This window comes from Loxodonta africana, chromosome 12 (assembly GCF_030014295.1).
Source record: "Loxodonta africana isolate mLoxAfr1 chromosome 12, mLoxAfr1.hap2, whole genome shotgun sequence".
Lineage (NCBI taxonomy): Eukaryota > Metazoa > Chordata > Mammalia > Proboscidea > Elephantidae > Loxodonta > Loxodonta africana.
This window is the reverse complement of record NC_087353.1, coordinates 91,872,409-91,884,825: the sequence shown is the minus strand read 5'-3', so window position 1 is coordinate 91,884,825 and position 12,417 is coordinate 91,872,409. Positions and strand designations below refer to the sequence as shown.

General features: G+C 59.3%; 1 protein-coding gene across 3 annotated transcripts in view; it reads left to right on the top strand.

Annotated features, from left to right (window-relative positions):
* The first annotated feature begins 806 nt into the window (after window positions 1-806).
* Window positions 807-12,417, top strand: part of MICALL2 (MICAL like 2) — a 29,849-nt gene continuing 18,238 nt past the window's right edge. The window contains exons 1-3 of one of the 3 annotated variants that reach the window (XM_064295950.1): window positions 1,066-1,168; window positions 6,243-6,427; window positions 10,614-10,662. In XM_064295950.1, the coding sequence (XP_064152020.1) occupies window positions 6,381-6,427; window positions 10,614-10,662 (96 nt within the window). In that variant the 5' untranslated portion in view covers window positions 1,066-1,168; window positions 6,243-6,380. Of the gene's footprint in view, window positions 1,169-6,242; window positions 6,428-10,613; window positions 10,663-12,417 lie in introns of all 3 variants that reach the window. The other 2 variants (XM_064295951.1, XM_064295949.1) reach the window with 2 other exon arrangements.

Below are 12,417 nucleotides of genomic sequence, written 5' to 3'. Positions count from 1 at the left end.
GCAGGAACAGACCAGGCCAGAAGGCCCTTTGAAGACTAAAATGCAAGCTGCGGTCCTGGCCGCCCCAGGAGCCTCCCCAGGCAGTCCAGCTGCCCAGGGCTGGCCTGGCTCAGCTCCACCATTTCTTAGCTATGTGACCCCAAGCAGGTCACGTGTATTTGAACCTCAGTTTCCCCATCTGTAAACTGGACTTCCCTTCCGCTTCTCCATGATGCCGGTGAGGTAAGGGATGCAGCATTGAAAAGAAAGAAAAGCAGGGAGCAGGGGCAGCCTGACTAGAATCCCCAAGGACTGAGCCCATTCCCTGCACCGCGCGGACCCCGGGCCCTGACTGGGACCGCGGGTGGCCCGGTGGGGGCGTGACCGGAGATGTGGGGCGTGGCCAAATGGGCGTGGTTGATGGACTGGGGGCGTGGCCTGGCTGGTAGGCTGAGTCCACGATCGGGGAGCGACAGGTTCCCAGCCTGGGGCGTGACCCAGGCAGGCAGAGGCGGGAACCTGGTAGTGGGCGCGGCCTGAGCTCTTGGGGGCGTGACTGGCGGGCAGGTTGGGGTCCCGGGCAGGGCCGTAGCCAAGAGGGTAGAGGCGGGCCCTGGGCGTGGCCGGCTGGGAGGGGGAGGGGTCTAGGCGACGGGGGTGCGGCCTAGTGGGCAGGTTGGGTCCCGGGCCGCGGGGGGGCCTGGGCTGCGGGGTCGAGACTGGAGGGCAGTCTGTATCGTGGGCCCAGGGGGGCAGGGGCGGTACCAGGGCGGGGCCTATCGGGGGCGGGGCCGGCGGGGCGGGGCCTGGCCCGTGCTCTGGGTCCGGCCGGGCGGCCGCTGATCCTCTTCCTCCTGCCAACTCTGTCCGAGCTCAGCCGCCGAGGTTAGCCGCGTCCTTCGGTTCGTCAGTCTGTGGGCCGGCCGGGTCCGCGCGCCGGGCGGGCCGAGCCGGGTGTCCCGTCCCGCGCGGTCCGGGGAAGCGGCGAGGGGAGTTTCTCAGCGCAGCCCGAGCCCGGTTCCGCCGGCCGGCGCGCCGCCGCCCGCATGGCCGCCATCAAAGCGCTCCAGCAGTGGTGCCGGCAGCAGTGCGAGGGCTACCGGGACGTGAACATCACCAACATGACCACCTCGTTCCGGGACGGCCTGGCCTTCTGCGCCATCCTGCATCGCCACCGGCCCGACCTCATGTGAGTGCCGGTCCCCTCTACCCCGCAGGGGCGCCCTTTGACCCAGCCAGCGGCCCGGCCCCACGACTTCTGCACAGGGCGGCGCTCTTGCCAGCACAGATGGGGAAACTGAGGCCCATACTTGTTCCAGGCCCACGGAGTGGAAACAGTTCAGCCCTGCGGGCTGCCCCCTCTGTCTCAGTTTGTCCATGGCCAGGTGGAGCTGAGGCCAGAGCTAGGAACTCTCCTCCCTCCCCCGCGGGCGTTAGTCAGCCTGTGACTCAGGCCAGTGTCCTGGGCTCTGGCCTCAGCCATCCCTTTCTCCCTGCCTCTTCCCTAAAAGGGCCACAGGGCTGCCCTCGAGGCCCCCAGAAACCTCTGATTGTTCTAGGGTCACTTGGAGCTTCAAAGGTGGGTACTCTGCCTCCCCGGTCCGGCCAGGCACCTTTGAGAATGCAGCTTGGGGTCACTGTGGAGCCTGATGCAGAGCAGGAAGCCCCCCCGGCCTCTGCACCTTCAGGTGGTGGTGAGGAGATGGTGGCTGGGCTCCCACCCTTGGGAGCCAGAGGAGGTGGGTGGGGAAGGGAGGCCAGGCTATCTCCCCCCAGGAGGGTCCTGCCTGACTCTGAACTGGCTCAGTCTGTTATTCACTCAACAAGCACTCTGTGGATGAGTGCCTGGGACCTGGTGCCCTGCGGTGTTTGAATTCACAATGGTTTAGCAGCTGAGGCAATACGCCTGTGTTAGGTGTCTGGATGCTCAGGAAGGGGGATCCTCAGATGCCCACCCACAGCCCAGCCACCTTCTGGAAGAAAGATGACGTTTAAAAGCCCTCCCTAGAGAAATTTTGGCTGGATCCAGGGGTGGGGAGAGATGTGCTTTGGGTGGGGAGGCCTCAGGCAGCCCCTTCCAGATGATCAGCCTCAGTCAGGCCCCTTGCTGTACAGATGGAGAAACTACGGCCCAGCAAAGAGAACTCCTTGCTCAGGGCCCTTCCCCTGCACCTGGGGGCTGTCCTGGGGCACCACTCTCTACAAGGAAGCTAGTCTTGCAGAACGAGGCCTCTTGTCATTTCTCCTCCAGCCCTGGGCTCCTGCCCTGAGGTTGTGAAATGCTTTCCTGGGAAGTCTCCATGTGGCACTTGGGCAGTGGCCTCTGCTTTGCCTGGGAATCTGGCCTCTCCTGCCCTTGGAGAAAGAGAAGACGCTGTTGCAGAATGAGCTTCGCATCAAAAGCTCCACGCCAAGCTTTGATGCGGGGTGAGCCAGAGACATGGGGGTGAGGGAGAGGGACCTGGAGCACAGAGGCTGGTTGGTAACAAGCACCGCCTGGGGTTGGTGCAGGGTCCTGGGTGGGGCTGGCTGGTGACTGAGCCCCAGCAGACTCCTGGGGGAGGGTCAGTGTACCCTGAGATGTGGGGCCTTTCTGCCCCTGGAGGACTCCCATCTGGTCCCACTGTGCTGGGGGTCAGAACTCCAGGAGTATGTGTGTGGCTGCCCCAGCGTGGCAGCACACTGGGGGCATGCACATGGGCATGCACACATTGGACCAACTGTTAGGGAGGGCCTACTGTGTACCCCTACATGGGGTACTGAACAAGACCCTCTTGGCCCCGGCCCGTGGGGATGACATTCTAGCTGTAGATTCAGACAGTGGACAGGTGAATGGATAAAAATGTAAGGTGACTCCCGGCAGTGGTGAGGGCTAGGACAGGAGGGAGCTGTAGGAAGATGAGGCCAACTGCCCGCATGCACATGGGTATGGGGGTGACTTATTCGTTGCAAACAGGATTGTCGAACATCCCCCCCAGAGGGGGAGATGATTGACCGATACCAGCATGTAGTTGGAGCACTATAGATAATGGGACATGGTTGGGGTGCAGTAGATATGCGGGGGCTTGGGGTGTCGGTGTGAGGTAGAGGTTTGGGGCTATCGGTGTAAGGTAGGGGTTTGGGGTGTGGGTGTGAGGTAGCAGTTTGGGGGTCAGCGTGAGGTAGGGGTTTGGGGTGTCATGAGGCAGGGGGTCAGGGTGTTGGTGCGAGTTAGGGTCTTGGGGTGTCAGTGTGAAGTAGGGGCTAGGGGTGTTGCTGTGAAGTAGGGGTTTGGGGTGTGGGTGTGAGGTAGCAGCTTGGGGCTCAGTGTGAGGTAGGAGCTCGGGGGTGCCAGTGTGAGGAAGGGGCTCAGAGGTGTTGTTGTGTGGTAGGGGTTTGGGGGTGTTGGCTGAGAGACTACCATGAGTGTGATCAGTGTGTGTGCATGTGTGGGGTGTGAACACGTGTATATAAGCCTGAGCACCTTTGTGCCTGTATCTGTGCCTTGGTGCCCCCCCTACACACACACTCTACAGGGAAGCTTCCATCCTGGCCCCTGCATGCCTATGGGCAAGGTGGCGGCAAGGGTAGGGGTCCCTCCATGCATGTCTCCAAAGCCCCAGCCTCAAAGCCCCTGAGCTGCCCCACTGGCCCTAGCAGCTGCCAGGAGAGGTAGGGATCATCTGAGAAGGACAAGCACAGGGTGGCTGTCCTCTCAGAGGAACCCCCCCAAGGTCAGACTTTGGGTTCAACCTTGGTCTGGGTGAGATCCCCGTGCCCCCAACGCTCCCTCTCCTCCCCTCTCTTCCTTTTTCGAAAGGACCCTCTGGACATGAACATCCTGTCTCACTATCTCCTATTTTTGCCACCAGGAAGTCCTTCCCATTGTCTAATATAAACCCTTCCTGCTGCATGCTAAGCCCATTTCCTCTTAGAGCCCAAGAGCAGCTGTGAAGAGGGCTCTGCTCAGGTGCCAGACCAGCCAGGTAGAGACTCTTGAGTTCCTCTATCACTTTCTCCCAGTTCCGAGCTCCTGCAATTGCTGGGGCTTAAAGATACGGGGCACAGGCCCCATGCCAACTGGGAGACCTGGGAGTTCACCATCACCGTGTCCCTGCCCCGCAGCACACGTGACCTGCATTGGTTAACCCCGCAAGGACGCTGTGAGGTGCGCATGGGCCTCCGTTTAGCTCACCCAGGGACACCCAGCAAGGAGGAGGAGCTAGGGGCTTGCCACTTACCCCCCAGCCCAACCCCTCCTCTAGCCACCTGCCCAGTGCCCACCTGGTCCCTGCCCCATCCCAGGTGCTGTAGGCTCTCTGCAGGAGGCCTGGAAGGTTCTGGATGGGCGGACCCTACCCACACTCCCCAGCAGGCACACTCTGCCCACAGGGCCCGCTCCACGATGACGCCAGCCGCTGCTGCCTGGCAGCTAGTTGAGCCTGGCACTACCTGAACAAACAGCCCCACCCTCTTTGCCTTCCTTGTAAACCAGTTGGGCTGAGCTGGCTCCCTGCAGTGTGGCCAGGCTGGCAGCCCTACCTGGGGTGCCGGGGTTCCCAGATGCCCCTCCAGCTCCTGGGGCAGCAGGGGAATGTGACAGGGGTGGGGAGTCTGGAATGGAGTGAGGGAGGGAGCAGGGGGTGCAGGGTCTGGGTGCTGGGCTGGGAAGAACCCCAGAGGAGCTTTATGGGCTTCCTTCCCTGGAGATGTTTCAAGAAAGAGGGGTGAGTTGTGGGAGGGTACTGGGTGGGGTGTCAGGAAGCTGGGGTTCAGCTGCAAACATGCTGTGTGACTTGGGCCCCCTCCCCCAGGCACATGCAGGGGTGACCCGAACTCTCTCTGAGATCTTTCACAGCCCTGGAGGTCTGCAGAAGGCAGGAGTATCCCCCCAACTATGGCAGGGGCCCCCAAGACTCACCTGTTGTTTGAAGTCAGAGAAAGGCTCACACAGGAGTCCCTCCCACCATGCTCAGAGGCAGCTTTGTGTCCCTTCCAGGGCCAGAGCAGAGGGTGGGCCACTGAGCGGGCTGACCTCACCTCCCTTTCAGGCCTGGCGGTCAGCAGGAGTTGCCAGGGGACAGAGGCCTTCTGTTCTGGGCCCGAGGGCCAGCTGCCCAGACCCCTGCCTGTGCCTTCTAGCCAGAGCAGGCCAAGGAGGGGGAGGGGGCAGGCAGCCCTGGACTCGGGACAGTCCAGAACCGAGGGGGGCTTCCAGAGCTCGGTGCCCCCACCACCCTGACCAAAGCCCCAGGGCAGGACCCCATGGCAGGACCCCAAGGCTAGGCCCTGCTCTAGCTGGGAGGAGGCAGCTCTGGGTGGGAGCAGGCAGGGTCTGTTCCTACTGGAGGGGAGGGAGGGCAAGGTATCGCCTCTGTCCATGGGGTGCAAGAAGGGGTCCCGGGAACCCAGCCCTGTCCCTTCCCAGATCCTTTCCTTCCTGCCCGTGCCTAAGGCACCTCCTGTTGCCTGCTCCTCCCGTTGCCCCCGCACTGCTCCCTGGCCCCAGCCCCCCAGTGTTGTCCCCTGTTCCCCAGTGCTGCTGCCTCTCTCCCAGGTCTGCCCTCTGGGTCTGATTCCTGGAACTGCTTGTTCTTGGGTATCTCTAGATCTCATCTGTCTGGGTTGGTCTCTCTGGTGTGTCTCTGCTATTTGGTAACTCTTTGGTAACTGTGTCTGTTTTGTGTGTTTCTGTCTCCCTGTGTCTCTGTGTGTCTCTCTCTCCCTCTCTCTGTCTCTCTCTCCCTTCCTCTTGATCTCTGATTTGTTGTCTCTCCATCTCATTCTGTTTGTGTCTCTCAGCCTCTCTCCTAGTCTCTCTGTCTCTCAGTGTCTCTGTGTGTCTGTCTGCCTCTGCCTCCCTCCCTCTTCCCTCTCACTTCCCTTCCCAGTGGGATTAACTCCAGATGTGCCTGGAAGGAAGACTTTTCCTCCTTGCTGCCCATCCCCCAGCATCCATCCCTGGAGGGGCTGCCTCTGGTTCCAGGAAAGAAGCGTCATGTGGTCAGTGCTCCAGGAATTTAGGGGACGTCCATCCCCAAGTGCCCAGAGGCGCTGGGTCAGCAAACTGGGGCCTGTGGTCATGGGTCAGTTGTGCCCTGGTGGGAGGTGGCAGGGACGGTCACAGCAAACATTTGACCATTGACATGCATTGTTCTTAGCTGCGGTGGAGTTGGCCCCAACTCGTGGTGACCCTGCGCGCAACAGAATTAAATGCCGCCTGGTCCTGTGCCATCCCCGTGGTCAGTTCTGGAGGTGGGGTTCAGCACTGTTGTGATCCACAGGGTTTTCACTGGCTGATTTTCAGAAGTGGATCCCCAGGCCTTTCTTCCTAGTCCGTCTTAACCTGGAAGCTCTGCTGAAACCTGTTCAGCATCACAGCAACACACAAGCCTCCAGTGACAGATGGGTGGTGGCTGTGCATGGGTTGCACTGGCCGGGAATTGAACCCGGGTCTCCAGCACAGAAGGTGAGAATTCGACCCCTGGAGCACCGATGTTCCACCACTGTCATAAAAACCCAGTCGCTGTGAAGTTGACCCCAACTCGTGATGATCTCATGTGTGTCAGAGTAGAACGGGGTTCTATAGGGTTTTCAGAAGCAGATTGCCAGGCCTTTCTTCTGAGGCGCCTCTGGGTGGACTCAAATCTCCAACTTTTCAGTTAGCAGCTGAGTGTGTTCACTGTGTGCACCGCCCAGGGTCTCTGACTGACATATACCAAGAACACCAAAAAACCCACTGCTATCGAGTTGCTTCCGACTCATAGCAACCCTGTAGGAACAGAATAGAGCTGCCCCATAAGGTTGCCGAGGAATGCCTGAGCATTTGATCTGCCGATCTTTTAGTTAGCAGCCGTAGCTCTTAACCACTGCACCACCAGAGTTTCTGACTGACAGAGACCCAGTGAATTCATTCGTTCAGCCAGTGTTGAAAGAATAAACCAGTCCTGCAAAAGTTCCCTCTCTCGGCACACATCAGATGGACCAGTTCCTCTACCAGCGTTTATAGAGTGCCACCTGTGTGCCTGGCCCCATCTGTCATATGGTGGTGTCAGACCTCATACAACTTCAAGGGGGAGAGGGGAAAATCTAGGCCAGCCCAAGGCTGATTCCTAGGAGGTGGAGGTCAGACGTATCTCCACTCTCCAACGTTTTATTTATTTTATGAATTCTGACACCAGCCATCCTCCGCATGGCACTCCCTACTTCTTGCTGAGTTCAATAATGGATTGCACTGGCCACACGGAACTCACAGACCACACTCACGATTATGGGGTTTGTTAGGGAAGTAATAGGTTACAACCTGGGATCAGGATTGACTTGGAAGTAACGGGAACAACTCAGGAGACAGGATACAGTTCGCCAATCAGGACAGCTTCTAAATTCTCAGCTCCTTCTCCACCATTCCCGCTGGCAGGCAGGCCTCACTCTTGGCCTCTGCACTGTTCAGACAAGTTGTAGCTCTTTAGCTCTGATAACAAGTACCCGGAAGCATCTCACTCCTCCAGCAAGCCGCCTGCCTGAAGGTGCTCGGCACGCTCACTGTGAGTAGGTGAGCCCACTGCAGCTGTCTGCTGGTCCTGTGCAGTCTCCAGTGTTACAGCCTTTTGACTCCTGGATCTAGGAGGTTCTCAGCACAGGGACCCTGGGTCCAAAGGACACACCCTGCTCCCAGCTCCTCTGGCATTAGCTCTTTTTAAGCCTAGTGATGGCAAAACTGACCAATCCCCTTGGTGGGCCGCAGGTACCTTATTTGCATAACCCCACCTAATCATTTTGTAGGAGTTACAAGACCATGGCCTGAAAGGCCATATAAAAAGAGAAACCCATTGTCCTGTACCATTGTTGGTACCTTGGAGTGGTACCAGAACGGACCTGATATCAAATGATGAAGATTTCAACTCCCAAAGGCAGCCCTGGGTCCCAGCCCACCTGGGGTGGTAGGTGGCAGTGGCCCTCCACATCTCATTCTGGGTACCCACCGAGGGGCAGCTGCTCCCAGAGTAGGGCGAAGCTGGTGCCAAGAGGGGCACTTTTGTCGAGCAAGGCCCCCAGCACAGGCTACCATCTCTCCCAGGCCAGCCCAGGCTGGTCCCCATGCTGGGGGACACTGGTTGAACTGGACTTCCGGAGGGCATGAGTGGGGGACTCCAGGTGCTCTCCGAATAGGGTTGTGGGCAGTTCTGAGTCTGGCAATTTTGGCTCCCACACCACCTCTGAGCTCAGCTCTGGGAACATGAAATGGCACAGCTGTGCCCCGGGCTACAGGGCCGCGCTCACTGGCCGCCCACCCCAAGGCCGAGACAGGCTATGCTAAGGGACTGGTGGGGGACCTCAGGAAGAGATGGGAAGGGTGTCTGGGTGTACGGGACAGCTTGAGCTGAGGTCAGAGGGTAAAAGAGGGCTGGTGGCTATGAGGCTGGCCAGGATGGTTCAGCTACCCACCTGCCCTGAGGAGGTTTGGGGGGACCCAGGAAGTACCTCGGGCTTGGCCCTGAGGGCAGCGGTCCTTGAAATTGAGTTAAGGAGGGCACGTTCTGCAAATCAAACACCGTGCCCAGGGCTCTCCTGGCCCCTCTGTCCTCGGGGTGCCCTGCTCTGCCTGAAGCTTGGAGAAGCTCACTCTGGGGCCTGTAGGAGAGACTGGAAAGGCAGAGCCGACGGGTGGTTCTGTGTCCATCTGGGAGGGGGGTGCGGCCCCCTCCAGGACTGGATGGAGGCCAATGAGGGGTCTCCTTCTCTGGTGTTGTTTGGAGATAAAACAGAGCCTGTGACCCTGCGCCCTCTGGCTGGGCCTCCTGCAGTCAATGACCTGGGTGGTGGGGGAAGGGGACTGGGACTGCGAGGGAGGCCAAGGGCAGGGCCAGGGGTCTTGGGATCTGGGGGGAGATCACCGCCTTCTCTGCTCTCGGACCTACTTGTGGTCATTTGGTATCTGGGGTAGACTCAGAGAGGGTGGCAGGAGGCTGGGTGCTGGACAGAGGCACCAGTGTAGGGGCAGAGGTCTGGAACCAGCCTGGTCCCTGCTCTTCAAGCCGAGGGGGCTCCTCTTTGCACTCACCCGAGTCCCCACCGCCCCAGGGACAGTGTCTTGTCCTGAGCTTACGCTCACTGTGTCAGCCGGTGGTCTGAACACGTGGCGCTCAGAACATGTGGAGCTCATTACCTGGTACAGTCCAAGCGGAAACATCTGCCGTTCCCAGAAGAGCCAGGCAGGTTGATGGACGGCAGGGCAGGACGCAGACGGTGGGGGGTGGGAGACAAGGGGCCAGGAGGGAGACGCTGGGCGAAGCTCCATCCTACCTCCCCCATCCCCCAGTGTGGTCGTGGGAAGCCACCCCCAGCCCCAGTGTCCTCATCTGTAAAATGGGCTCTTGGTCAGGCCTTGAAGCTCGTTATGGGATGAGGGAAATAGGATCTGTACTAGCGTCAGCCTCTGCTGGTCAGCTGGGCTCAGACCCTGGCCATCCCAGGCTGGGTGGCTGTAGGGGCCTCAGGCTCCCCTGTCTCCACTCGGGATCTGGTAGCTTTACTGTCTGCAGCTGCCCCGGGCCTCACATTCACCGTGGAAAAAACTCAGCGGCCATTTTCTCAGAGGTGGCAACTGAGGCCCCGAGAGCAGAGAGGGCTTGCCTGGGGTCCGACCTCTAGGCCTGGCTGGGCAAGATCAGCTGTTAGCTTGGGTGCCTTCTGGGCCACTGAGGCTCACATGCGGGGATGGCCAAAGCCACCCTGCAGGACCCACACAGCAAAGTGGACAGACCACCGTTTCAGCCCCATTCCCAGAGATGTCAGCCGTGGCCAGGCCATGTGGGCTGCTGCGTGTTCAAGGCTGTGTTTTCTGCTCACGATACCCTCTGGGTGTGGCAGCATGTGGGGTGTCCATGTCTGGGCATTGTCCCCAGCCTCTCCTTCCTCAAAACGTTCACTGTGTTCTTGGCCTTTACAGAAACGCCCCCATGCTCCCCGGCTCTGCAGCTGGCTGTTTCCATGTGTGTGTTGGGGGGCCAGAGGCTCCAATATTCCCAGCCTTTAGGGCCCATCCCTCTTTGGGGTGAGCCTGAATGCCCAGTGGGTGCTGGACGAAGCCACTCCATGAACAAATGATCGGAAGTTAAACACCTGGGATCCAGAGCAGATGGCCTGGGCTCAAGTCCTCTCTTCTCAGAAGTGTGACCCCGAGCAAGTCACCAAACCTCTCTGAGTCTCAGTTGCCTTGTCTGTGAAATAGGCACATTAATAGCATATATATATATATATATTTTTTTTTTCCACCACCATGAGCAACAAAAGCAAAAATAGATAAAGTAGCTTTCATAATTTGGACCTCCTGAGTTCCACCTTCCTGCCAAACTGTGAGGGGGTGGCTAGCCACCCTGAGCTGAGTCCTGGCTGGGCTGCCCGGGCTGGTGGCTTTGGTCTTTGGGCTTGCCTCCTGCCGCTCCTGATGGAGATGGGGCAGTGGGTAGGGGTGGGTCCCTGCAGAGCTCTGGAGGTGAGGCTGGCCTGGGGGACCAGTCGAGGGTCGTCTGTGCACCAGGAGACTAGGGATGTTGGGCAGTGCCACAGTGCTCAGAGCAAGGTCAGACAGGGATCCCAGCCCTGCCATTCTTGGCCTCTGAGCAGCTTTGGACACACGTGTTTTTGTCTTCCAGAGACTTTGATGCACTCAGGAAGGAAAACATCTATGAGAACAACAAGCTGGTAAGTACCCCTGACTTGCCGTCATAGCCCAGGGCCTCAGAGCTGGGATAGCCCAGCTTTGCCAGCACCCCACCCAGGTCCAAGAAGCCACTGGGCACCCTAGAGGTTGGCCTTTCCACAGGCCTCTTGCTGTTGGGTGCCCTGATGCTGGGGCTTGCTCCAAGCTCCACAGTGAATCCTGGCTGGAGTCAGTGACCCCGAAATTCCAGAAAGAGTCCCCAGTGTTGTAGATCAGGGTCTGCCGTCCTCCCCACCTTTCTTGGGGAGGGAGGGGGCAGGAAGTGGCCAGTGACTCTCCTCCACGAAGGCCCAGCCAGACCACCCAAGGCCAGCAGGAGTGGGTGGCCTGGGAGACCCAGCTGCCAAACCCCACCCCATGTGACCAGCCTCTAGCCTGGTTGCACCTGATGCCAGTCCTGGAGTTAGGCGGGCCTGCATCCAAGTTCTGCCGTATTCTCCTGGCCAGCCTCAGTTTCCCCTGCTACACAATCAGCTCTGTTGTCACTCCTGGGCTGATGCACGGAAAGGCAGCATTCATTCATTCATTCATTCAGCAAATGTTCCCTGGGCTCCTGCTGTCCCCCCTAGGTCTGATGTTCTAGGGGGAGAGTGCCGGCAGGCAGTGAGCAGATACCTGGCTAACCCCTCACCACCCAGTGCAGCAGCTCCTCACCACCTGTGGTTCTTGAATTCAAATTTAAATTAACTAAATAAAATGAAGTCCCTCCATGGCACTGACCACATTTCAGGTGCAAAGAAGCCACATGTGGCTGGTGGCTGCCGTACAGTGCAACGCAGAATGGAATGTGCCCATCACCACAGAAAGTTCCATTGGACCACCCTGAAAACATTGTCATATATCCATGAGAATAAGGACTGTGGGGACACAGAGTAGAAAAGGGGGCAGGGGACATTGGGGGCTGCAGAGGGGTGACATTTGGGGAAGGAAGTGAGGAGGGAGCCCCATGGAGACGGGGAGGAAGAAGGGACAGCCAGTGCAAAGGCCCTGAGGCTTGTTGGAGAAACAGCGTGGAAGCCAGTGGGGCTAGAACTGAGTGGGCGAGGGGAGGGTGGGGTGGGTGCTGAGGAGCAGGGCAGAGCATGGCTGTAGTGGATGTTGGTTTCTGCTCTGAGGTCTTGGAGGGGTGGGGATTTGGGGAGCGGCTCCTGGGTTAGCAGCGTCTCTCAGGCTGCTGGGAAGGATATGGGGGAGGGGGCAGGGAGAGGGAACAGGGCTTGGACCGCAGTGGTGGGGCTGCAGGGAGGCAGCAATCCTGGATGGTTCTGGAAGGGGGTCTGAGCATGGACCAGGGGCTGTGGGGGGCCAGGTCTGGGAGCTGCCTGGAGCCCCATTTCAGGTGTAATTACACTGAGATGTTGCTGCAGACATCTGCATGGAGTCGAGCCAGAGCCTGGGGAAAGGCTAGAACTAGATAGTGGGGTGCCCTCACTAGAAATTGGAATGCCCTCGCTAGAAATTGGAGTGCCCTGGCTTCTGGGTGGAATTTGGGAGGAAGGACAGGCCATGTTCAAAGTCAGAGAAGGGGAGGAAGCAGCCGGGGAGACCAGAGCCATCGCATCCGGGTGCAGGGGTGACCGCCATGTCCAAACCTTCAATGGCCCAGGAAGGCCAGGCCACAGCCTGACCACCGGATTGAGCAACACGAGGTCACCGGGGCCTTTGAGGAGGGGCAGGAAGGGGAGAGCCTGGATGCCGAGGGGATTCCAGGGCAGTGAGGGAGGAGAGGAATCCCA